Source organism: Cherax quadricarinatus, chromosome 57, assembly GCF_038502225.1.
Source record: "Cherax quadricarinatus isolate ZL_2023a chromosome 57, ASM3850222v1, whole genome shotgun sequence".
Lineage (NCBI taxonomy): Eukaryota > Metazoa > Arthropoda > Malacostraca > Decapoda > Parastacidae > Cherax > Cherax quadricarinatus.
Window position 1 is genome coordinate 14,740,683 of NC_091348.1, and position 27,859 is coordinate 14,768,541.

The 27,859-nt window shown below is 39.6% G+C and overlaps 1 protein-coding gene across 2 annotated transcripts; it reads right to left on the minus strand.

Annotated features, from left to right (window-relative positions):
• Window positions 1-2,754: 2,754 nt before the first annotated feature.
• LOC128693492 (magnesium-dependent phosphatase 1) lies at window positions 2,755-27,859 on the minus strand. Of its 2 annotated transcripts, none has more exons than XM_053783196.2 (5): window positions 27,700-27,859; window positions 22,804-22,959; window positions 21,453-21,513; window positions 20,293-20,511; window positions 2,755-5,727 (listed from the first exon to the last, which is right to left on the minus strand). In XM_053783196.2, exons 1-5 carry the CDS (start codon window positions 27,710-27,712, stop codon window positions 5,538-5,540), a joined length of 639 nt encoding a protein of 212 aa, XP_053639171.1. In that variant the 5' UTR covers window positions 27,713-27,859; the 3' UTR covers window positions 2,755-5,537. The 2 variants fall into 2 exon arrangements, with proteins under 2 accessions (XP_053639171.1, XP_053639172.1); XM_053783197.2 differs by lacking the exon at window positions 2,755-5,727 and adding an exon at window positions 19,158-19,860.

Genomic DNA, 27,859 nt, shown 5'->3' on the forward strand with positions numbered 1-27,859 from the left:
TAATTTTGTATCATAGGATTACAATTGAAATTTGAATTTTGTTTTATTTCTAAATTTTTAACCAAATCATTTTAATTTTAGTATATGACTATTTGGTGCATGCGTGATAAGCTTATATTTTTTTTGGGGTAAACATTAGTCGAGAAATGTGGAATTTATAGCCTCTCAGATCAGTAGATAATATCGCAGGATATCGAACTTTCTTCTCTACCCTTTTCTCCCCTCAAGGAAGGTTCCTTGATGTTGGTGAGGGGCTCTTGATTTAGGGAATTGGATCTGTGCTCCAGTTCCCCAAATTAAGCCTGAATGCCTTCCACATCCCCCCCCCCAGGCGCTGTATAATCCTCCGGGTTTAGCGCTTCCCCCTTGATTGTAATAATAATAATCTACCCTTTTCTGCTGTATAAAATGAAGTCTTTCCTGGGATATATGTATGGTGGCCCAATTGGAAACACGGTCGACCGCATGCTGGAGAGAAGCTGTAATGAGGTGACAGTCAGCGCCTGCACAAGCAATAGCGAAGTCATTAACATAGAGTGATGATCAAATATTGGATGGAAGAAGAGGCCAAATCATTTATAGCAAGGAGAAAGTGTTGTGCTCAGAGCACATCCCTGGGGGCCACCTTTAGCTTGGACAAAGTCCTGGGAGAGCATATTATTAACCCAAACACGAAAATGTCTCTCAGTTAAGAAATTCTTAAGGAAGGATGGTAGATTGCCTCGGAGGCCTAAGGAGTGGGCTTGAGCCAAAATATTATACCTCCAAGTTGTGTCATATGTCTTCTCAAGATAAAAAAATATGGCAATAACTGAGTGGTTATTTGAAAAGGCATTACGAACATACGTATCCAAGCATAGTAAGGGGTCTGTGGTAAAACGGCCCTTACGAAAGTCATATTGACTAGTGGAGAGACTTGTGTCTCTAGATACCACATTAAACATCGGTTTACCAGACGTTCCATCACTTTGCAAACTGCACTAGTAAGAGCAATGGGACAACAGTGGGAGGCATCATGTCCCGTAGTACCCGGTTTGCGGAAAGGGAGAACAATGGCAGATTTCCACAGCTTGGGAAGAACTCCTTGTGACCAAATAAGATTGAAGAGTTGTAAGAGGACTGTAAGGGCTGACTGATGTAAATGTAACATCCAGATATGAATGCTGTCTGGCCCAGCTGCCGAGAGTGTTGCCTCCAGTTCCTGAAGTGTAAAAGGCACATTATAAGATTCTTCTTTGAAAGAAGAAAAGTCTAGGGACTTTGAGGAAAGAAACGAGGGGCATAGATGGAGCCCCTGAGAAATACAGACCAAATGATTGCCAATTTCAATGGCAACGTCAAGAGGGTTTGCTATATCAACACCGGCAAGCTGCAGAACAGGAGCCAGATCAGGAGAATATTTACCACTCAGTTTCCGTACTTTTTTCCAGACTGCACTCATAGAGGAAGCCAAGGTGATGGTGGAAACAATCTTGCATCACGGATGACATGGCGAGCAACCGCTCGCTTCTGCTTAAAATCAAGAAGTCTCTCTGTGGTTCTATTGTACTGGTACCTGCCCCATGCAGCGCGTTTCAAACGTACTGCCCGAGCACAAGCAAGAGACCACCATGGCACACACTTCTGAGAATGCCTGCCTGAGGTTTGGGGTATAGAATGAGAAGCTGCGGTTAAAACTGACGTTGAGAAGAGGTGTAAAAGCTCATCAATGGAGGATACAGATGGCTGGAAGTCTTCTGATGGCATTGGATTTGCGGCGGTGTTTCCGGACAGCATCATGTGAGGACATTTACTATCCTCGGCTAGCATTTTTACAGCTGAATTGTATGCCATTCTTGCAGCAATTATCCGTATTGCATCTATGCCTGTGTCATCATTTGTGGTTGTCTCAGACTCCCTTAGTGCTTTACAGGCTATACGAAAATTTGATACACCTCACCCCCTAGTTCTCCATATCAAACTTTGGCTATGCCGTATCTCTACCAAGCATTAAGATATTGTTTTTTGTTGGGTCCCTGGTCATGTTGACGTACAGGGCAATGAACAGGCAGACACTGCTGCACGGTCAGCGGTACATGACCTACCAGTTTCATATAGAGGTGTTCCATTTACGGACTATTTTGCTGTAATAGCTACCCACCTTCACACCCTTTGGCAATGTTGGTCTAATCTACTCGTTAACAAACTACATACTATTAAACCGAGTATAGGTTTCTGGCTGTCTTCTTGTCATCAGTGTCGAGGTTGGGAGACTACTCTCTCCCGTCTTCGCATTGGCCACACTCGTCTTACTCACGGGTATCTCATGGAGAGGCACCCTGCTCCTCTCTGTGAGAAGTGTCAGGTTACAGTATCAGTTAGCCACATTCTGTTAGACTGCCCTCTCTATCAACAAGCATGCAGAATTTACCTCCGTCGTCGTCTCCACTCTACTACTCTCTTTACCTTCCCTTCTTGCTGATGGACACTCCTTTAATCCTGACTCTCTCATTGACTTCTTAACAGTTGATTTATTCCACAAACTCTGACGATACCTTTCGCGCTCCCCTCATCCCTTTCTACCTCAATCTCTTGCTACCCTCTACCCCTGCACTATCCACTGCCTCGCTGTTCTCCGTAACCTACTAATCATCCCTCTCCCTTTTGCCACTGGATACCCTCGCTTCCTTCCTGCCCTGCAGCGCTGTATAGCCCTTGTGGTTTAGCGCTTCTTTTTTATTATAATAATAATCCTGGGATACAATAACAACACTGCAGTTTTCAGAGCTATTTATTTATCTAAATATACTGTAATTGCTTGTTCTTTTACAGTTTTGTGTCTATTTCATATTATTAAATCATAAATTACAAAAATAAGGAAATGAATAAAAAATAATATAAATACTTATAATAAAATAAGAAATAAAGATTTAACAACATGTGAGATACTATGTTACTGGAGAGATTGCCATTGCTACCATCGCACCTTGGCATATTAGATCTGCAACACACATCTATATTCCTAGCATACAGGAAGCATTATTTCTCTTGCTATTTTTATCATCATGAGGAATATGTTGCAGTAACACCTTTTTCTTTTTTCTTTAACACCTTGAATAGTTTACATCACTAACAGTAGTACTAGGATTCAGGTGTGAGGAATGTATTTCATGTAATGCTTTCCTTAACCATACTTCAGTATAGGTAAGACAAGGGGAAAACACAGTCAACAGTCTACCAGATAAGATATGCCTCACATATAATGCAAAGACCAGTAAAGGGTTTGGAAGGGTGCATAAATGAAGGAAGTTTAAAAAGAATGGAAAAAAAAAAATATAGGATAGGAATAAAAGACTAGAGGTCAGATTAGAAGCACAGATACGATTCTTCTCAGTGAATGTATCAGTTGATGGGGTCTATAAAGAATATAGGAAATTACCGTACATATGAAAAAAAGAAAGTAGCAAGAATGTTAAGGAATATGTGGGTAGAAAGTTTGCCAACAGATGAAAAAATGCATTTGAGTATAGTGGTGGTTATGTCTTTTCATGGGTATGAAACATGCCTTTAATTGTTGTAGCAAATAAAAAGAGGTTGGAGCAGTGGAAAAGTCCTGTCTAGGAGCAATGTGTAGTGTGAATATATTGGAAAGGACCCAAGAAATTAGATGATGGTGAGGCAGTATGAATAATTCAAAGAGCAGATGATGTAACAAAAAGGGTAGTTTAAGATGTATAATACTGGGGTAGATAGAAATTGGTGTAGGGAATGTTCAAGAAAGGGTTTAAAGGGGTTATATCATGGCTTTGAGAGAATTTCACATGCATGTATAAGAATGCTACATCAGACTGAGTAGAGGCAAGTGGATGTGATGTGCTCTTGGAGTGTGAACAGGGTAGCATTTATGTAAAGGTTCAGGGAAACTAATTAGTGAGACTTGAATTTTTCCAGGAGAAAGTGCAGTGATTGTACTTTCAAAAATGATGTAAAATGTTGTGGTTCAATGGGTAATCTCTAGGTAATGATGTCTGTGTCTTTCATGAAAGAGAGCCAAGAAATCAGTGATGTGAATGATTTTTCTTCATTTGGTCACTGCCTTGGTGGGATACAGCCAATATGTCAATCCATAAATTGTTGAGGCAACAAACAGTATTTGCACAGGCAAACACTACATGCATTTTGGCCATGAAATTGTGAATATATTGATGGATTATATTTTAATACATCAGAAAAGTTAAAAGGAGTACAGTATAAAGTGGAGAATGTTGAAGTATCATGTGGCAGTGCAGAATAAGAATGCCTTTCACATGACAGAAATTCATGATTTCAACTGCATTGAAAATAGAAGCATGAAACTATCCATTCTCTCAGTATTTGTACCATTATTATAAGAATAAAGTGAGTGGATCTAACACAAAGTTGCCTCAGGTTCTCTTCTTATAACAAGTTCACCCATTGTAGATGAATAGTTCAGAGAACCGATACGTTGATAAATTAGACATATGTGCAACTCTTGGGTATCTTTATTGAGGAAACGTTCTCTGAACTATTCATCTACAATCCTGTCAGACACTGCAACTTCTTGGGATCTTAATACTTGGGAATTCTTCACTTGCCTAGCTCTTGGGCATGACCTACTTCCACATTGAACAAATGTGACACCACCTACATCTGCTGCACCTCTCCTGCCTACAGTATATAAGCTACTTCTCTGCACATATGATGTATTCTATTCAAGATTGATGGACTGACAACATCGACTCAAGTTTGAGGGACTGATTACCTCATTCTTCTCCTGTTCTTCATGATTCTCCTTTGTATGGACTGATGAAGCCACTGTGTGGCAAAACGTTTCCTCAATAAAGATACTCAAGAGTTGTACATGTGTCTAATTTATCAAGTTCACCCATGCTGTTCAAAGTTCTTTGTTGTCAAGCACCTTATAAATTATAATACAGTATGGAGTAAATAAAATCGAGGTAAAATGAATACTCCATAATTAAACTAAAAGGAACTAAAGAATATCTTACACTGACACTGAGAATAGAATAACCCTAAGATAGATACATAAATCGTTATTTTAACCAATTTTAGCATGAAAACATTTTTTTGTTGCATTAAACACTAAGAATTATTAATGATGCTTTCTACCTGCATTGATGTAGTATTGCCTTTTAAGAGCTACAGAAACAAACACACAAAAAGGCTGATGCTTCTTCTGTATGGTGGTGCTAACATTTTATATGCTATAGGCTAGCTGAGAAAGCCTCCAAAACTAGTACTGTACAATTGTAACATTTCATATCTCTCATTAATACTGAGAACTTTATAAACATTTTTGAACATGTTTAAGCACAGTCAACATAAGGTAAGACTTAAAAACTTGCCATTTGCAGTAACTGTTAAAAAATAAACATTTCCTTAATAAAAGTTTTCAAAGAATCAAACCAGTTTCTTGCCATCCATATAAATTTAACATCTATTGCTAAAATGCATGTGTAATAAAAATATAAATAATGTAAATAAATATTGGACAATAATTTATACAACATATAATCTTATTTTTGGAGTTGTTTTCTTTCATTCCTTGCTGAAAATTCCTCCAATCCTTTTCTAATCACTTCTTGAGTAACACCATTCTCAACTAATATCATTAAAACACCAATGGTATCGAGATCTCTCTTGTTCCTGTATTCATCATCAAAAAAGAGCATCTCACTGAAGTCAAGTCCACATTTGGCCTTGATTCTGAAAAAAATAAGAATTAGAAAGTGTTAGGTATCATTTGCAATTATATTTTCTGTATGGGAAAACATTATATTTGTATATGTTGTTGAGGGGTAGAGAAGTTGCCAAGGATGATAATTGAATTTGGGAGAGTATGTAAAACAAGGAAATTAAAAGGAAGGTTATGAAAGTATAAAAAATTATAGGCAATGAGAGATTGGATATCAGATTGAGGGAGGGAATAAGGAGATGAACATGTTCAGATATTTGGGAGTGGACATCGTTGGCAGATGGTTTAATGAGAGATGAGGTGAATCACAGAACACATATGGCGTGACATAACCTAACATTAACATTTGAGGATGAAATAGTATAATGTCAATAAGTATAAATATAAAAGGCACAAATTGCAGAAGTGTAGAGGAGAGAGAGAGATTTTGGGAAATGTTGAGCAAATGCGTGGGGAGTTTTGAACCAAGTGTGAGAGTACTTGTGGTTGGGGATTTCAATGCTAAAGTGGGTAAAAATGTTGTGGAGGGAGTAGTAGGTAAATTTGGGGTGCCAGGGGTAAATGAAAATGGGGAGCCTTTAATTGAGCTATGTGTAGAAAGAGGTTTGGTAATAAGTAATACATATTTTATGAAAAAGAGGATAAATAAATATACAAGGTATGATATAACACATAATGAAAGTAGTTTATTAGATTATGTATTGGTGGACAAAAGGTTGATGGATAGGCTCCAGGATGTACACGTTTATAGAGGGGCAACTGATATATTGCATCATTATTTAGTTGTAGCTACAGTTAGAGTAAGAGGTAGATGGGACAAGAGGAAAATGACAACAACAAGTAAGAGGGAGGTGAAAGTGTATAAACTAAGGGAGGAGGAAGTTCGGGTGAGATATAAGCAACTACTGGCAGAAAGGTGGGCTAGTGCAGGTATGAGTAGTGGGGGGGGGGGGTTGAAGAGGGTTGGAATAGTTTTAAAAATGCAGTATTAGAATGTGGGGCAGAAGTTTGTGGTTATAGGAGGGTGGGTGCAGGAGGAAAGAGGAGTGATTGGTGGAATGATGAAGTAAAGGGTGTGATAAAAGAGAAAAAGGTAGCTTATGAGAGGTTTTTACAAAGCAGAAGTGTTATACGAAGAGTAGAGTATGTATATGGAGAGTAAAAGAGAGGTGAAGAGAGTGGTTGTTTAATACATTTATAGATGGGGTTGTAAAAGAAGTAAATGATAGGTTGTTTGGGAGAGGGGTGGGATTAAATTATGTGGAATCAAATATAAAATGGGAATTGACACAGTTACTTTTTGCTGATGATACTGTGCTAATGGGAGATTCTAAAGAAAAATGGCAAAGGTTAGTAGACGAGTTTGGGAGTGTGTGTAAAGGTAGAAAGTTGAAAGTGAACATAGAAAAAAGTAAGGTGATGAGGGTATCAGATGATTTAAAAAAAGAAAAATTGGATATCAAATTGGGGAGGAGGAGTATGGAAGAAGTGAATGTTTTCAGATATTTGGGAGTTGACGTGTCAGCGGATGGATTTATGAAGGATGAGGTTAATCATAGAATTGATGAAGGAAAAAAGGTGAGTGGTGCATTGAGGTATATGTGGAGACAAAAAATGTTATCTATGGAGGCAAAGAAGGGAATGTATGAAAGTATAGGAGTACAAACACTCTTATATGGGTGTGAAGCTTGGGTTGTAAATGTTGCAGCGAGGAGGCGGTTGGAGGCAGTGGAGATGTCCTGTCTAAGGGCAATGTGTGGTGTGAATATTATGCAGAAAATTCGGAGTGTGGAAATTAGGAGAAGGTGTGGAGTTAATAAAAGTATTAGTCAGAAGGCTGAAAAGGGGTTGTTGAGGTGGTTTGGTCATTTAGAGAGAATGGATCAAAGCAGAATGACATGGAGAGCATATAATTCTGTAGGGGAAGGAAGGCGGGGTAGGTGTCGTCCTCAAAAAGGTTGGAGGGAGAGGGTAAAGGAGGTTTTGTCGGCGAAGGGCTTGGACTTCCAGCAAGCGTGCGTGAGCATGTTAGATAGGAGTGAATGGAGACGAATGGTATTTGGGGCATGATGAGCTGTTGGAGTGTGAGCAGGGTAATATTTAGTGAAGGGATTCAGGGAAACCGGTTATTTTTATATAGCCGGACTTGAGTCCTGGAAATGGGAAGTACAATGCCTGCACTCTAAAGGAGGGGTGAGGGATATTGGCAGTTTGGAAGGATATGTTGTGTATCTTTATACGTATATGCTTCTAAACTGTTGTATTCTGAGCACCTCTGCAAAAACAGTGATTATGTGTGAGTGAGGTGACAGTGTTGAATGATGATGAAAGTATTTTCTTTTTGGGGATTTTCTTTCTTTTTTGGATCACCCTGCCTCGGTGGGAGATGGCCTACTTGTTAAAAATTTTTTTTTACATTTTTGTAGAACTCTACTTTTTCTTCGTATTGTTGGGGGGTTTCAAGGGCCACTGACAGCATTTGCCTTCTCAAGACCTGCTTCCCAAATTTCAGGGAAGAAGTTCTGTAACTAAAAGTTCCCACTTAGGTCAGGTGGGCTTGTTTGTGCAATCCCTAACAGAGCATGCTAAATCCCTGCACAGAGCAAAATGTTGTCCCAATAAAAGTTTTTTCTGTGACTTGTCTTCAATTACTTTTAAAAGGGTTCAGAATAAGAAAAAATGCTTAATGACCTAGGTTCTGAAAGTGGTAATTAATATTTGCATTTATTGTTGTGTAGGAAACTACTGAATTTTATTTTCCAGACCTCTTCAAGGGGGGGCTCCTTAGCGTGGTGAAGAGGCTCTTGGTCTGAGGAATTAGACCTTTTGGTCTCCTTCCTCAGACTGAACCTAATTACCCTCCACTGCCCCCTTTCCCTATCCCATCCTCCCCATCCCCCCTTTCTCTGTTTCCTCCTCCTCCTCCTCCTCCCCATCCCTTCCTATTTCCAGCCTTTGGGATTCTTCCCACAGGCACTCTAGTTCCTAGGTAGGGGAAGGGTACTGGAGTCCATCCCATTCTGTTGAGGTCCTTGGCAGTGGTGTAGTTTGCCATGGAATCTGGGTCACCTGGGGATGTCCCGATCCCTCTTCAGTCTCCCTGGGGGTGGCTTTGGGTGTCTTTTGGGTGACAGGTGTATCTCTGGAGGCTACCTTTCGGAATCCAGGGGGTGGTGGCCAAAGGAGGTATGCTTTGTGGAGGGTGACTGGCCGCCCTCCCTTCCCTCCACCGAGGTGGCTCGGTGGATGTGAGGCTGCTATCCTGGATTGCTGGTTTACTGTCATGAAGGGTAGAGTATGGCACGGGTTCCATGCCGCATCTGCACTAACTGCAGTGCTGACGTTTTCTTGGATGCGAGGGAGATTTACAGCCCTTTCATTCCTCCTAGGAGCTATTCCTCCATGTTCCCCCCTTTTTTTCTTTTTTTTTTTTTTAGTTTCCTTTCTTTTTTTCCTAAAAACCAGTGAAAGGAGTGACCTAACCATGGAGTTCCTAATCCATGAACCTGGGCCCCTTCCTGATACTGCACCCTGTTCTCACCCTGCCTCATTATTTAACCACTCTTTGGACACTTCTAATGCCCCTGTACCTCCTGCTGGTGCCGTTTCAACACCTCCAGGTACTGAATTTTTGACTGACTCCTTCAAAACGTCTGACCTCTGTTCTTCTTTGACTATGCTTCCAGCTTCTCCCTCTATGGTGCAGCAATTTTCGGATCGCCCACCCATCCCACGTCGGACCAACTCCTGTCCCACACTTAAACGCCCCAGACCATTACCTGATACTTCTTCGCTTCCTCATTCTACTCAGAAAAGATGAGCACGTCACGAACTCCCTTTACATGCTATGTTTCAAAATACACAATGAACTAAGTTTTTTACTCTACAACCGACTTCCTCTACTTTCTATCTTTCCAGCCATAGTATTGGCAAGGTGCTCCTATGCCATGTTGGTAGAGATATATCCTCTCATGCACTCAAGAGCAGTACATGCATCATCACTGTCCAGAATGCTGATCAAGCTCACAATCTTACTCTCCTCACAACTATCGACACTATTCCTGTAACTATTGAAAAATTTCATTCCCTCAATTCATTCTGCCCCATACCATTGTCCAACAGAATTTCCAGACATGTGGTGATGACATTCTGGAACAGCTAGAACTCCAAGACCTCCCAATCCTCAAAGTAGACACTTATGTCCTCCCTGCCCACAGGCAATGTAACTCACTTAACTTCTGAACTTCTGTCCTCTGCATATATAGTGGGACACCATTTACAAGTTCGAAAGGTGATCCCTACGCTGCAACAGTGTAGAAATTGCTGGCATTTTGGTCATCCAGCAAAATATTGTAAGTCCATTGCCGAATGCCCAGTCTGTGGTGCCGACGATCATACCAATACGTCTTGTAGTCTACCTCCCTCTTGCCTTAATTGTAATGAGGCTCACCCATCTTACTCTTGCCGTTGCCAAGTTTACTTAAATGAGCGTGAAATCCGTTGTTTCAAAGAGGCAGAAGGCCGCCCATATGCTATGGCAGTCTCTCATCTATGCCTCCAAGGGAAACTTCCCCATATTTCTTATTCTCAAGTTACTAAACGTCCCCCCTCCTTTGGGGACCCAACTTCTGCAGCCTCCTCTGTGGTCACTCCTTCCACAGTCACCCCTGTCTCTAATTCTTTTGCTGTCCTGGACTCAGAGGTCCCTACCTCGGCAACTCATTCTGTTCTCACCTCTTCCTCTTCTCACTCACAAGTTTCTATGTCTACGAGACCTCGTACAACACCTACTCCCCACTGCCCCTCTCTTCTGAAATCCAAAACATCTCCATTGTTAAAATCTCCTTTCACCCCTCCTTCCCTTCTGCAACCTGCTCATTTTTCCTTCCCAGTCTCTGTGCCCGGTTCTTCACCTCTAACTGGCTCTGATACGAATGTGGAGGGTCATCCTCTTCCCCATACAGTACCTTCTTCCCCTGTCCCCTCCCAAGTTTCTTCCTCTTCTGCCCCTCCCAGGTCGCTTCCTCTCCTGTCCCCTCCCAAGCTTCTTCTCTAGTTCCCTTTACCCTTTTGTCCCCTCCTGCCCCCTCCCAAGCTTCTTCTCTAGTTCCCTCTACCCTTTCATCCCCCCTACTTTAGTACAGTCCATCGTCTCTCCGATCTTTATTCGCCCTCCTTCTTCCATCTCCAATACAGCATCCTTGTCCTCAGAAACGCTTGAATATATTGAGGAGACTAGATCATTGATGGGCACCAATCCACCTCCTGTTCCTCCTCTTCACTCTTCTCTGTCTGCACAACTCCTTTCTTCGCAGCGTCCCAATCCTTCGCTGCTTAAGAGTTTTCCGCTACCCCCACATATGGACTTTTCTAACCATACTAGTCCATAGATACCTCTTTAATAATAATATAATAATATCTTTTTCCCTGGGGAAGTGGAGCAGAATTCTTCCTCCGTAAGCCATGCATGTCGTAAGAGGTGACTAAAATGCCGGGAGCAAGGGGATAGTAACCCTTTCTCCTGTATATATTACTAAATTTGAAAGGAGAAACTTTCGTTTTTCCTTTTGGGCCACCCCACCTCAGTGGGATACCGCTGGTACGTTGAAAAAAGAAAGAAAGAATAATATCTTTATTTGCTACAGGTACATGTGTATGGTATACAGGCCTAGCTGACATCATTGACATATGTACTACTACAGGTACCATCCGACTTACGACCAAGCTTGGTTTCAACCAACCGGTCGTAAGTCAAAATGGACTACTGAATATCAACATCACACTTTTGTAATGACTTTATTTTATTGTTTTATTTTGGTATTTCATTTTTTACTTTACTTTTCATGCTGTTAGTACTGTATTTTATACCATAAGGTTTAGGATAAACACTGTGTACAACACAAACAGTTGTTTATTTCCCAGAAATCTGGCATAAAAAACATGATCGTAAGTCGAGTGGTCGTATGTCGAGCAGGTCATAAGCCGGATGGCAGGTGTATATAGACAGCCCGTTATGCTGAGCATTTCAGGCAAATTAGGTCAGTTGTGTCCCAGGATGCGACCTGCACCAGTTGACTAACATCCAGGTACCCATTTTAAACTGATGGGTAAACAGGGACAGGGACAGCAGTTGTCTTATGGAAACATGTCCCTAATGTTTTCCAGCCATACATGAGGAGATTCGAACCCGACCTCAGTGTGTGAGCTGAGTGTGCTAGTGATCTTCAGATTTCTTGTATCCTTCTCTTCGCAAATCATGGCTTATTTACAGTGGTATATCCACAGCCTCAGAGGTAACCAGGGTGAGCTCCAGGTGTTGCTCTCCCAGTTTTCCCCTGTTTGTGTTTGTTTACAAAAACTCAAATTATGCTCTGCTGTTATCCATCCCATCTCGGGCTATGATTTATTATATTCATCCGATCCTTTTCCTGATGGAACCTTTAATGAAAGTGCACTCCTTATATGCACCAGTATTCCATACCTACAGCTCTTTGTTCATACTTTGCTGCATTACACTGCAGCCCATATCCACTTGAATAAATGGTATACAATCTGTTCTTTGTATCTCTCTCCTTCTCGGGCCTTATCTATCCCAAATGTTGCATTTCTGGTTCCTTCCTTACTTCCACCACTTCTGTTACTTGGCAATTTTAGTGCCCACCATTTCTTCTGGGGGGGGGGGGTCTCACTGTGACTCCTGCAGCATTCAGATGGAGGCTTTTCTTGTTTCTCTCTCCCTCCATGTTTTAAATACAGGTTCTCCCACCCATTTTGATCCTCGTACTCATTCTCTCTCTTGCACTGATCTCTCAGTCTGCTCTTCCTCCACTGTACTAGACTTCACCTGGTTTGTCCTCCAAGATTTGCATGACTGATCATTTTCCAATCATTCTTCTCCATATTAACCACCACCTCATAGACCACGCTGGCAATTTGATTGAGCAGATTGGGACCTTTGCTCATACCTAACTGCTTTGAGTGAAGTTCCTTCTTCGTCCTCCATTGATGAGCTTTTACACCTCTTCTCGACCTCAGTTTAAACTGCAGCTTCACATTCTACACCCCAAACCTAGGGCAGTCATTCTCAGAAGTGCGTGCCTTGGTGGTTTCCTGCTTGTGGTCTGGCAGTATGTTTGAAATGCGCTGCTTGGGACAGGTACCGGTACCGGTACAACAGAACCACAGAGAGATACCTTAATTTTAAGCAGAAATGAGCAGTTGCTTGCCGTGTCATCCATGACGCTAAACGCACGTGCTGGCGAGATTATGTTCCCACCATCGCCTCTGCTTCCTCTACAAGTGCAGTCTGGAAAAAAGTACAGAAACTGAGTGCTAAATACTCTCCTGACCCGGCTCCTGTTCTTCGGGTTGCCGGTGTTGATATTGCAAACCCTCTTGATGTTGCCACCGAAATTGGTAATCATCTTGTCTGTATCTCCCAGGGGATTAATCTATGTCCCTTGTTTCATTCCTCAAAGTTTGCCAGAAAGTTAGAACTCTTAAACTTTTCTTCTATCAGAGAAGAATCTTATAATGTTCCTTTTACACTTCTGGAATGGGAGGCAACACTCTCAGCTTGCCAACCATCGGCAGCTGGGCCTGATGGCATTCGTATTCGTATGCTACAGCATTTACACCAGTCAGCCCTTGCTGTCTTCTTACAACTCTTTAATCTTATTTGGTCGCAAGTTCTTCCCCAGCTGTGGAAATCTGCCATTGTTCTCCTTTCTGCAAACCGGGTACTATGGGACATGATGCCTCTCACTATCATCCCATTGCTCTTACCAGTGCTCTTTGCAAGGTGATGGAATGTGTGGTAAATATATGTTTGATGTAGTATTTAGAGACACACAATAGCCTCTCCACTAGTCAATATGGCCTTTGGAAGGGCCATTCTACCATTGACCCCTTACTTCACTTGGATACGTATGTTCATAATGCCTTTGCCAATAACCACTCAGTTGTTGCCATATTTTTTGACCTTGAGAAGGCATATGACACAACTTGGCCCAAGCCCACTCCTTAGGCCTCCGAGGCAATCTATCATTGTTCCTTAAGAACTTCTTAACTAACAAAAAAAGGCACAATACCGTGACTGGAACGATACACAAATAACCCGCACATAAAAGAGAGAAGCTTACGACGACGTTTTGGTCCGACTTGGACCATTGACAGTTACAGTTCGTCAATGGTCCAAGTCGGACCGAAACGTCGTCATAAGCTTCTCTTTTATGTGCGGGTTATTTGTGTAACTTCTTAACTGAAAGACATTTCCGTGTTTGGGTTAATAATATGCTTTCCCCGGACTTTGTCCAAGCTGAAGGTGTCCCCCAGGGATGTGTTCTGAGCATAGCCCTTTTTCTCCTTGCTATAAATGATTTGGCCTCTATTCTTCCATCCAATATTTGGTCATCACTCTATGCTGATGACTTTGCTATAGCTTGTGCAGGCACTGTCACCTCATTGCAGTTTCTCTCCAGCAGACAGTCAACCGTGTTTCCAATTGGTCCACCACTCATGGGTTTAAGTTTTCTTGTACTAAAACTCACCAAATTACTTTCACTAGATGTTCCGACATCTCTGATCATCCATTGTACCTATGTATATGGCTCGTGTATCCCATAACGCGATATGGTCAGATTTCTCGGCCTTCTGTTTGATTGTCGGTTATCCTGGAAACCTCACATTACCTCTCTGAAGGCAACCTGTCATAGGCGGCTGAACCTCCTTAAAACCATTGCTCGTCTTTCACGGGGGGCTAATCGTAGCACTCTCTTTTGACTACATTCAGCTCTAATTTTATTGAAGCTCGATTATGGCAACCAGATATATTCAGCAGCCTCTCCTGCAGCTCTCTCTAACCTTAATCCCATCCATCATCAGGGATTATGTTTATGCCTTGGTGCTTTTTGCTCTTCGCCGGTTGAAAGCCTCTATGGAGAGGCGAACATTCCATCCTTGTCCGATAGCCATGATGCTCGCTGCCTTCACTATTATATGTTCGCTCTCATGGCCACCACAACTCTTCCATATATATAGGATAGTCAATGATGTTAGTAGATGTTCATTATTTGTTCATCGCCCCTGTTTACTCCGTCCCATTTCTCTTCGCCTACATTCGCTCGTCTTCTCTTCAGCTATCACCTTTCTCTGTTCATGTAGTTTCTCATGGTTCTTCGTATCCAACTTTGGTTACACCATATCTCTAGCAAACACAAAGATGTTGTTTTCTGTTGGGTCCCCAATCAATTTGACTTACAGGGTAATGAACAGGCAGACACTGCTGCGCGATCAGCAGTACATGACCTCCCAGTTTCGTACAGAGGTGTTCCATTCACAGACTATTTTGTTGTAACTGCTACCCACCTTCGCACCCGTTGGCAACAACGTTGGTCTGATATGCTCCATAACAAACTACATACTATTAAACCGAGTATAGGTTTCTGGCCGTCTTCTTGTCATTAGTGTCGAGGTTGGGAGACTATTCTCTCCCGTCTTCGCACTGGCCACACTCATCTTACTTACAGATATCTCATTGAGAGGCACCCTGTTCCACTCTGAGAATTTTCAGGCTCCAGTTTCTCTTAGCCACATTCGGTTGGGCTGCCCACTCTATCGACAAGCATGCAGAATTTACCTCCAACATCATCACCGCTCTACTGCCCTTATTTTACCTTCCCTTCTTGCTGATGGACCCTCCTTTAACCCAGACTCTCTCATTGACTTTTTGACAGCAACTGATTTACTGCACAAACTGATGATGCTGCCTCTAGTACTCCTCACAGCCCTTTCTACCTTAATCTCTTGCTACCCTCTACCCCTGCACTATCCACTGCCCCGCTGCACCCCATGACCTAATAATCATCCGTCTCCCTCTTGCTACCCAATATCCCTGCATCCTTCCCTGCCCGGCGGTGCTGTATGACCCTTGTAGATTTAGCGTTTCTTTTTTATTATAATAATAATATTTTCCAGAATGATATCTTTCAGAGAAAAGGTAAGTTTAATCATTTAGTTTGAATCCTATGTACTATGCCATTTTGTCCCTCAATGGAAATAAATCTCATAGTTTGACTTGACTGGGTTATCCTAGGTTAAAGTGTCAGCACTCTGAAGGAGGGGTGGGGATGTTACAGGCTGAGGGTAATCTAAATTGTGATGTCAGCACACTTTTGGCAAGACAGCAACTGAATGAATGGCCATGAATGCATTTCTTCTTTGAGGTCATTCTCTTGGCAGGAGATAGGCTTTAAGGTAAAACATTGCTTAATTTACCATGGATGCCTGGTTTTGTGCCTATAACAATTACACTGTATTTGCTAATTAGAACCACTGTATAACTATAGGATACTGTCTGTAAAATCAATCCAGATTACCTGAAAGTTTTTTTTATCTAAATTTCATGATGTCCTTGTGTGATTTTTACAAGAAGCAGAATCATACTCAGTATAATTAGTGTTTAACTGGTCACAAGAAAGTTATTACACAATGAAGATAAAAGACCTAAAAAATTGTGTGATCAAAGGCAAACAGGAACTTGGATTTTGATGCCATAAGAATATTATTATTAGATTCATGGAGAGAGCTAAACCTGTAAAGGTCATATAGCGCTACAAGTAAGGTGAGGAAGGGTAACTCGAAAAGGAAGAAACAAAGTAGAAAGTATTATAACCGCACAAAATTATGAAATGGGAGAATAGGAGGCCACAGTTGTAAAGTGAGCAAGAGGTGCCAATAGCATGCTAGAAAGTTTTCCCTAGTTACAAAACAATGGTCTGAATTATAATTAGAGGTGGCAAGTATTGTTTGGTGTTGATGACTCCATTTATGGCAGGAGAGATATCAAGGTTGAAACAGATTTCAAGATCATTAATGGCCTGCATAGAGCCAGTAAATAACTGGGAAAGCTTCAAAGTCCTAAATATGTACTAGCTAGAGTGGACAGAAAGAGATACATAATATATACAGTACGTTGACAATACTTAAGTGCATGCTATTAACTCTGCACACTGATACGACGACACACTGGAGTTAGAGGCATGGGAAAATGTGTAGAATAAACCCTGTGAAAAGCAAGGGTACTGTGGGCACAGTATGAGAGTATTGTATCAACATATGTAGTCCCAGATGATAGAAACAGTGCTGGAACAAGAGGAAACTAAACGATTTCCTCTGCCAAGTGCTGGATCAACCAAGTTGTGATGGGTATATAAGCCAGTGGGCTGCCAGCAGCAACAGTCAGGTTAACCAAGCACCAGCCAAGCCTGGCTTTGAAAGTAGGAAAACTCTCGAAACCCATCAAAGGTATCTGGAAATTTATTTGATAACTTAATATGACCAACCAAATAGTGAAGTACAGGCCTTCTCTTGCTACAGATAGTTACTATGTATGTTACTACCATTGAAAATGTTAAAAAATTATAACAAACTATAAACTTGGATCTACTCTTGCAACTGCAACAGTTGAGGAGGGGAAAAAAATAATGTAATAGCTCACACAGTACAGTACAGCCTCTACTCACTTTATGACGGAGCTCCGTTCTTAAGACCACGTTGGTAAACGAATTCGTCGCTAAGTGAGGAGCATACTATTCAGATTCAGATTCATTTATTTCTTTGCAAGTAGTACATTGAGATTATATTTTTACAATGATGGGTTGCAGTGCAAAGAGAGCCTCTATTATGCCTTGGCATTATGGGCTGACTAAATTCAATGACTTACTGACTACTTATCACTAAAGAAATTATCATAGTTGTACAGCAGTTCTATTAATAAGAAGCAAATCTAATTTACACAAACAAAAGAATATTATTCATGTATTAAAAAATGCTTTTTATGAAACATGATTCAGGAGTAGTTTTAAGTAGTTTACAGTATGAGACTGCTACAATTTGGTGAAGGGCAATACTGGTTTTGGTAGGTATGTGTATTTCTATGTGGTAATTTGTCAATACAGTGGACCCCCGCTTAACGATCACCTCCCAATGCGACCAATTATGTAAGTGTATTTATGTAAGTGCGTTTGTACATGTATGTTTGGGGGTCTGAAATGGACTAATCTACTTCACAATATTCCTTATGTGAGCAAATTCGGTCAGTGCTGGCACCTGAACATACTTCTCGAATGAAAAAATATCATTAACCGGGGGTCCACTGTATATGAGCTTGGTCATCTAGTCATGATGTTTTAAGATTCAGGTAATTGGTAGATTTATTGGTAGTGCTAGATATAGGGTGATTAGGTGGCTTTTGAGAAGAGTCTTAAATTGATTTTCAGACCGAGTTACTTTCGTATTTTCTGGTAATGAATTCCAAAGTTTGAGGCCCTTTATGTGCATAGAGTTTTTACACAGTGTGATATGGACACAGGGTACATCAAAAAGAGATCAGTGTCTTGTGTTATGATCGTGTGTCCTGTTAAGATTGGTGAGGAAAAGTTTGAGTGGAGGGTTTATGTTTGCATGTACTGTTCTATGCATGTAGTAGGCACATGAATAAGTATGGATGTTCTAAATGGTGAGCAGATTTAGACTTTTGAATATTGGTGGAGTATGCTGTCGGGAGTGGATATTTGTTATCATTCTGACTGCTGCCTTTTGCTGGGTTATTAGTGGTCTTAGGTGATTGAATGTTGTTGATCCCCATGCACAAATTCCATATGTGAGATAAGGGTAGGTGAGTGAATGATACAGTGCAAGGAGAGCTGATTGTGGAACATAGTGTCATATCTTTGATAGTATGCCTACAGTCTTAGAGATTTTCTTGGTTATTTGTTGTATATGTGTCTGGAACTTGAGGCGACTGTCAAGGTGGATTCCTAGGAATTTTCCCTCCGTGAGTTTTGTGATGGGTGATCCATTTAGCGTTATGTTAAGTGGAACATTTGCAGCTTTGTTTCCAAACTGAATGAAGTAGGTTTTGTCAGTATTCAGTGTAAGTTTATTTAGTCATCATCCAGGCAGATATTTTCTGCAATTCAGCATTGACTGTACTGGCGAGTATGGCTGGGTTTGGGTGAGAGAAGATGTATGTAGTATCATCTGCAAATAATATGGGTTTGAGAAGCTGTGATGCATTCGGTAGGTCATTGATGTAGATGAGAAAGAGGAGTGGTCCAAGGACGCTTCTTTGTGGGACTTTGACTGTAATTGGTTGTGTGGAAGAGTTTGCACCATTTGTGTGCACATATTGGCTTCTGTTGCTAAGGTATGACTTTAGGTAGTTGAGGGAGTGGCCTCTTATACCATAGTATGTTAATTTAGTGTACAGCAGTTCATGGTCGACTGTATCAAAAGCTTTACGTAATTCATTAAAAATTCCCAGCAGGACTTCTTTCTTTTTGAGAGTGGTATATATTAATTCTAGCATGTGTATGATAGCATCATTTGTGCTTTTATTATTCCTGAATCCAAACTGACAGGGGTTTAGTATGTTATGTGAGACAAGGTAGGAATAGATCCGTCTATGAATTAATTTTTCAAAGATTTTAGAGAGGACTGGTAAGTTAGACATTGGTCTATTGTTATTCAAAGCCTGCTTGGTCACGGTTTGTGACAATCGATATTGTTTTAATGTCACCTTTGGACCATTTATAAAATTTCTGGTATATTTTTAAATGTTTATGCAGTAATGTACTGTGTATTGTAATAAACAGAATAGAGGAAATCAGTTCTATTTTTATTTTTTATCAGCTCTATATACATTATTTAGGTATGCATACTGGTCAGAGCCCGTTGCAAGTCCAACTCGTCAGTAAACAAGTACGTTGCTAAGTGAGAAGAGGCTGTACTGTATTTTACAGTATGCTTCTCTATGAAGTACATGTACAAAAACACTGCACAGCAAAAAAATTTATCGGCTGTCTCCCACCGAGGTAGGGTGACCTAAAAAAAGAAAGGAAGACTTTCACCATCATTCACACACAATCACTGTCTTTGCAGAGGTGCCCAGATATGACAGTTTAGATGTCACTCCAAACAGCTAATATCCCAAACCCCTCCTTTAAAGTGCAGGCATTGTAGTTCCCACCTCCAAGACTCATGTCTGGCTAACTGGTTTTCCTGAATCCCTTCACAAAATATTATCCTGCTCACACTCCAACAGCTCGACAGGTCCCAAAAACCATTTGTCTCCATTCACTGTACTAAAATTAAGAAATAAAAAAAATTAAGATGATATGTCAACAGAATTAAAATGAACTACTACTAGCTTCACCATACTGGGCTAAGAGCTAATGACATGAAATTCACGTGTAAATTCTGGCACAATACAAGAGGCAAATAGTAAATGAAATCAATTAAGTTATGAGTGGAAGAACTTCCACTTGACAAAATTTTTTAATTTACACAGCACACTAAACTAAATAAAGAGAGATTATCAGACGAATGCAATACTTTATTGGTTTTCAATGGATAAATTTCATACTCCACAGAAAGATGTCAGTTTGCCATCCTGATACAAGGATGTCAAATTGAAAATATTTTATATGCTTTACTTTTGATAATAAATTGTTCACAAGCATATCAACATTTCAACTCAAAATTTTGGCGTAGAAAAAATGTGATTTATTACATACCGCTGAAAGTGCGTGACTTTGGATCCTGGATAGATTTCTTTGTAAGTAAAGTACTTATCCCAGTCAAAAAGTTTCAGGAGTTGATTTGCGCCATCGACTTCTCCAGTACGTGATGCAGCTGCCAGAATATAACCTTCATTGTGGAGTTTCTCTAACACATTTGGTACCTCCTTGTAATAGTGGACTCTCTTAGACCTGGCATCCACTACCTGGCCATCCCTGAAATGTCCACTAATTATATACTCTGAGCTTATAAATTATATACAATACAGTATATATTATCTGTATAAAGGACTGTTATAACTATAGGTTTTTATTATAGTATGACAGACAATTCACTCCCTTCACACTCACTTCCAGCTCTTTCCTCCTCTTTGTATATCTTATTCTTCTTTGACCCATGTAAAGATTTCTGCTCCATCTACATTTAACAATTTCTTAAAATGTTCTCTCCATCTGTCATATTTCAACCCTCTTTATTCACTTTTAATTAATACATGTTTTTTTACCCAATTATTTAACTTCTCTTACAACCTGTTCAAGCAACTATTAAATATGAAGCCAGCTTACCTTCTTCTGAAATACATAATGAGCATCTGAAAGTTATTACCTAACCAAGCACATAGTCTAGCAGAATTCTTTTTTTGTGAATTTCATTGTGCATCTTATACTTATTTATAATTTTATTGTTATTATAATCAGAACTAAGCACTAAATCCACCAGGGTCATACAGTGCTGCATTTATGCTTTCAGAAATATGCACTGTTTGAGGTACAATATTATTAAGCTTAATTCAATTAATGATTCCCCATCTGACATTCCAAACTTTCCTAATACACCATCCACAAAAATGTCTTTAGTCAATCACTCCAAATTCCATCTGGGCTGTGGAAGGATCATCATCATCTACATTTTACCTAGTTATCCTTAGGCATTTGATCACAATTAGCATGGTCCAGTCAGTCTCAATCACTCTCATTCTTGAATGAATTTTTCAATACAGTAAGTACGTATAACTAAAAGCTTAAATCTACATTTTTGCCCACTTTTAGCACTCTGGCAAATGATTATTTAATCACCATCTTTACAGTTTACTCCTTGGCATTATATACAATACTGTGATTATATAGAAATTTATAATAAATCACACAGTACTCACTTTAGCTTGCGGAAAGGTGGATCCACATGCGTATCCACCCAAAAAGGCCATAATGTGTAGTCTGTTAAGAAATATTTCAAATAAAAAGATATTATTTACATTTTTGTGAATTTTTTTATACACTGTCCTCTCAGAAGTAATAATTATGCCAGGCTTGGTTAATTTATTAAACCAAAAATGTCTGCCAATGTCAAAGAATAGTAACGTGTTTAAATTGTTTAATGTTGTACTGAACAACTCTTCAAGTCATTTGAATTGTGCTCTCCATGCCATTTTGGCAAGATTACTATTGAATGAATAGTTCAAATTCAGATTTACATTTCTTATTATGCAGTACAAAAATAATAGAGTTTACATGGAATGTAATGCAATGCATTTTGGAAAAACTAATCCTAATGTGTAAAGACTACTTAAAAATTAGACACAGACTATTAAGCAGGATTTCTTATGCAGTTAACTACAATTACCTATATGCACAATAAGAATTGTAGCTAATGAACAACTTATACAATTTTAAAAGTATGACTTATTATTTCAATCTAACTCAATGATCTTCAGTTTTGTTGTGAATATGTTTCTTTCTTCTAGGTAGTAGGTTGGTAGACAGCAACCGCCCAGGGAGGTACTACCGTCCTGCCAAGTGAGTGTAAAACGGAAGCCTGTAATTGTTTTACATGATGGTAGGATTACTGGTGTCCTTTTTTCTGTCTCATAAACATGCAAGATTTCAGGTATGTCTTGCTACTTCTACTTACACTTAGGTCACACTACACATACGTGTACAAACATATATACACACCCATCTGGGTTTTCTTCTATTTTCTTTCTTCTTCTTGTGTATTTCCTCTTACCTCCATGGGGAAGCGGAACAGAATTCTTCCTCCGTAAGCCATGCGTGTTGTAAGAGGTGACTAAAATGCCGGGAGCAAGGGGTTAGTAACCTCTTCTCCTGTATATATTACTAAATGTAAAAGGAGAAACTTTCGTTTTTCCTTTTGGGCCACACCGCCTCGGTGGGATACGGCCGGTGTGTTGAAAGAAAGAAAGATGTTTCTTTCTGTGGGTTACCCTACTTTCATGCAAAACACCCATTGTGGTGTAAATTTTAAGGTTAATTTGATTGTTATTTCCAAATCCAGTAATGTTTCCCTAAACAACAAGTGCAAGCCTTTAGCCATCATTATGGTGTAGACCTTTTTCTAACTTACTGCTTGCCATGCATTTTATAGCAACTGGGTTGATGTATTATATTATAATTACCTTTAGTTTTTGATGAAAACAAGAGGCAAAATATAACCTTTATTAACTACATAATATCTACAGCATCAAATGCAAGTAAGCCTTTACTTACCAAGATCAAATGCAATGAGCTTTGGTTTCTTGAACATATTTGCTAGGTTATTAACTATTGCAGTGTGCACGGATGCTGCTGTGATGCTATCAGCAAGTAGCTTGTGGAGACTTCTTCTTAAAGATAGGAGCAGTTTGCTTGAAGGTGTCCTCTTATCTGAAATGTGGAGCTCTTCATGAGTATGAAGATGTAATATGGAGAGCAAGCTTTTGTTTGGAAAAAAAAAAAAAATATATATATATATATATATATATATATATATATATATATATATATATATATATATATATATATATATATATATAACACACAAAGTGGGAGTTGTCACAGCTGCTCTTTGCTGATGACACTGTGCTCTTGGGAGATTCTGAAGAGAAGTTGCAGAGATTGGTGGATGAATTTGGTAGGGTGTGCAAAAGAAGAAAATTAAAGGTGAATACAGGAAAGAGTAAGGTTATGAGGATAACAAAAAGATTAGGTGATGAAAGATTGAATATCAGATTGGAGGGAGAGAGTATGGAGGAGGTGAACGTATTCAGATATTTGGGAGTGGACGTGTCAGCAGATGGGTCTATGAAAGATGAGGTGAATCATAGAATTGATGAGGGAAAAAGAGTGAGTGGTGCACTTAGGAGTCTGTGGAGACAAAGAACTTTGTCCTTGGAGGCAAAGAGGGGAATGTATGAGAGTATAGTTTTACCAACGCTCTTATATGGGTGTGAAGCGTGGGTGATGAATGTTGCAGCGAGGAGAAGGCTGGAGGCAGTGGAGATGTCATGTCTGAGGGCAATGTGTGGTGTGAATATAATGCAGAGAATTCGTAGTTTGGAAGTTAGGAGGAGGTGCGGGATTACCAAAACTGTTGTCCAGAGGGCTGAGGAAGGGTTGTTGAGGTGGTTCGGACATGTAGAGAGAATGGAGCGAAACAGAATGACTTCAAGAGTATATCAGTCTGTAGTGGAAGGAAGGCGGGGTAGGGGTCGGCCTAGGAAGGGTTGGAGGGAGGGGGTAAAGGAGGTTTTGTGTGCGAGGGGCTTGGACTTCCAGCAGGCATGCGTGAGCGTGTTTGATAGGAGTGAATGGAGACAAATGGTTTTTAATACTTGACGTGCTGTTGGAGTGTGAGCAAAGTAACATTTATGAAGGGATTCAGGGAAACCGGCAGGCCGGACTTGAGTCCTGGAGATGGGAAGTACAGTGCCTGCACTCTGAAGGAGGGGTGTTAATGTTGCAGTTTAAAAACTGTAGTGTAAAGCACCCTTCTGGCAAGACAGTGATGGAGTGAATGATGGTGAAAGTTTTTCTTTTTCGGGCCACCCTGCCTTGGTGGGAATCGGCCGGTGTGATAATAATAATAATATAATAAAAAAAATAATATATATATATATATATATATATATATCTATATATATATATATATATATATATATATATATATATATATATATATATATATATATATATATATATATATATATATATATATATATATATATATATATATATTTTTTTTTTTTTTTTTTGTTTTAACATACTAGCCATCTCCCATCCAGGTAGGGTGACTCAAAAAAGAAACACTTTCATATCATTCACTCTATCGTTGTCTTGCCAGAAGCATTCAGCTGCCCCTCCAAACTGCAAATATGTATCCCCATTCTCCTTCAGAGTGCAGGCAGGGTACTTCCCACCTCCAGGACTCAAGTCTAGCTAACCAGTTTCCCTGAATCCTTTCACAAAAATGTTTCCTTGTTCACACTCCAACAGTGCATCAGGTCCTAAAAAAAACATTTGCCTCCACTCACCCCTATCTAACAATCCCACATGCTCAGAGCTGAGCTTAATCAAGTCATGACTCGATAAAGCTCAACTCCGAGTGAATTATTTGTAAATAAAATATTTGAAATAATCATAGGTATACATTGGTAATAACCTGCTTGTAATTACCTAAGTGCAGCCACAGGAGCAGAGCTGTGCTTTTAGTGCCCTATCTTCATTAATATGTCAATCATATTTTTTAAAACTTCCATTGGTTGTACCACTTACTATCATCTCTTTCAATTTATTCCAGTCTTCTACTGTATCAGTCTATTTGTAAAGAAAAAATTCCAAGTATCTCATTGATCTATGGCCTCTTATTATCCAAGTTATCTATTCTTTCATCATTTATAACCTTATAGATTATTATATCTCCTTTTCACCTTCTATCAATCATCATGAGCATTTTTAATGTTTTAAATCTTTTTGCTATATCTACTTTTTAGCTTTGGGATCCAGTTTGTAGCTCTTCTTTGAACTTTCTTTATCTGATCCACATGTTCCTTTTAGGTGCCACAGTATATAATAGCTGTATTCCAATTTTGACCCAATATACACTGTAAACGTTTTTTTCCGAGTCTCTTCATCCATATATTTCAAAGCTATATATTTTACTGTTAGTATAACATATTCAATTTTCACAATTTCATTTACATGATCTCTAAGTGACAGTTTTTGATTAATAATTCCTAGATCCCTCTTTCTTTGTATGATTTTGTACTTTTATTACATATACTGCCAATGGGTACCTGGGTGTTAGTCGACTGGTGTGGGTCGCATCCTGGGATAAAACTGACCTAACTTGCCTGAAATGCTCAGTATCAACTAAGAACCACCTCAACAACCCTTCCTCAGCCCTCTGGACAACAGTTTTGGTAATCCCGCACCTCCTCCTAACTTCCAAACTACGAATTCTCTGCATTATATTCACACCACACATTGCCCTCAGACATGACATCTCCACTGCCTCCAGCCTTCTCCTCGCTGCAACATTCATCACCCACGCTTCACACCCATATAAGAGCGTTGGTAAAACTATACTCTCATACATTCCCCTCTTTGCCTCCAAGGACAAAGTTCTTTGTCTCCACAGACTCCTAAGTGCACCACTCACTCTTTTTCCCTCATCAATTCTATGATTCACCTCATCTTTCATAGACCCATCCGCTGACACGTCCACTCCCAAATATCTGAATACGTTCACCTCCTCCATACTCTCTCCCTCCAATCTGATATTCAATCTTTCATCACCTAATCTTTTTGTTATCCTCATAACCTTACTCTTTCCTGTATTCACCTTTAATTTTCTTCTTTTGCACACCCTACCAAATTCATCCACCAATCTCTGCAACTTCTCTTCAGAATCTCCCAAGAGCACAGTGTCATCAGCAAAGAGCAGCTGTGACAACTCCCACTTTGTGTGTGATTCTTTATCTTTTAACTCCACGCCTCTTGCCAAGACCCTCGCATTTACTTCTCTTACAACCCCATCTATAAATATATTAAACAACCACGGTGACATCACACATCCTTGTCTAAGGCCTACTTTTACTGGGAAAAAATTTCCCTCTTTCCTACATACTCTAACTTGAGCCTCACTATCCTCGTAAAAACTCTTCACTGCTTTCAGTAACCTACCTCCTACACCATACACTTGCAACATCTGCCACATTGCCCCCCTATCCACCCTGTCATACGCCTTTTCCAAATCCATAAATGCCAGACCTCTTTAGCCTTATCTAAATACTGTTCACTTATATGTTTCACTGTAAACACCTGGTCCACACACCCCCTACCTTTCCTAAAGCCTCCTTGTTCATCTGCTATCCTATTCTCCGTCTTACTCTTAATTCTTTCAATTATAACTCTACCATACACTTTACCAGGTACACTCAACAGACTTATCCCCCTATAATTTTTGCACTCTCTTTTATCCCCTTTGCCTTTATACAAAGGAACTATGCATGCTCTCTGCCAATCCCTAGGTACCTTACCCTCTTCCATACATTTATTAAATAATTGCACCAACCACTCCAAAACTATATCCCCACCTGCTTTTAACATTTCTATCTTTATCCCATCAATCCCGGCTGCCTTACCCCCTTTCATTTTACCTACTGCCTCACGAACTTCCCCCACACTCACAACTGGCTCTTCCTCACTCCTACAAGATGTTATTCCTCCTTGCCCTATACACGAAATCACAGCTTCCCTATCTTCATCAACATTTAACAATTCCTCAAAATATTCCTTCCATCTTCCCAATACCTCTACCTCTCCATTTAATAACTCTCCTCTCCTATTTTTAACTGACAAATCCATTTGTTCTCTAGGCTTTCTTAACTTGTTAATCTCACTCCAAAACTTTTTCTTATTTTCAACAAAATTTGTTGATAACATCTCACCCACTCTCTCATTTGCTCTCTTTTTACATTGCTTCACCACTCTCTTAACCTCTCTCTTTTTCTCCATATACTCTTCCCTCCTTGCATCACTTCTACTTTGTAAAAACTTCTCATATGCTAACTTGTACATGTACTTGTAGTAAATAAGGATATCATTATTATTATTATTATTACTATTATAGGGTGGTACCAAAGATACATACGCATTATAAGCAAGTCAGTGTTTGATTTAATAGGGTTATTCTAGATTATATTCTACACAAGTTACAAGACCATTTAAAAATTTGAATTTATGTACAAACCCCAAAATAAAAATTTAATTAAGGCTGGTGCACAAGCCTCAAATACAGTTGTGTTTTAAAAACTGTTACAAGTTTCTGGTACTTTACTGTCTAAACTGTTATACTATTTTCTTCCAGAAACATACAGACTGCTTAAACCAGTTTTTCCTTTCTTCTTTTTCTTCAGCAACTATCTAGGGAGGCACTACTGTCCTGTCAATTATTATAATAAAAAAAGAAGCGCTAAACCACAAGGGCTATACAGCACTGTCCTGTCAAATAAGTGTGATTTTATTTATTTATTTTTTTTTTGCATTGGCAGGCTTGCTGACCTTTTCCTGTAGTCGCATTAACTCGTTAAAGAGTACAGATAAAGCATATAAAATTCTACTTACGTAAAGTATACATATACTTTTACTGTCCCATGTGTTTAATAGTTCATGATCTTGTAATATTTCTTCTCCAATTAAGGAAGTTTAGTCAGTGATCGACTGCTGATGAATTTATTGCATCACTTGTTATTAGGGTAAAGGGCCACTCACAGCTTTACCGTAA

What these genes read in the sequence shown, in the direction of transcription:
- LOC128693492 (XM_053783196.2), bottom strand. An exon ending in CCACCTTTCCGCAAGCTAAA is followed by an intron (nt 20,512 to 21,452) that starts GTGAGTACTGTG and finishes TGGACATTTCAG; the next exon opens with GGATGGCCAGGTAGTGGATG. An exon ending in AAAGTCACGCACTTTCAGCG is followed by an intron (nt 5,728 to 20,292) that starts GTATGTAATAAA and finishes TATTTTTTTCAG; the next exon opens with AATCAAGGCCAAATGTGGAC.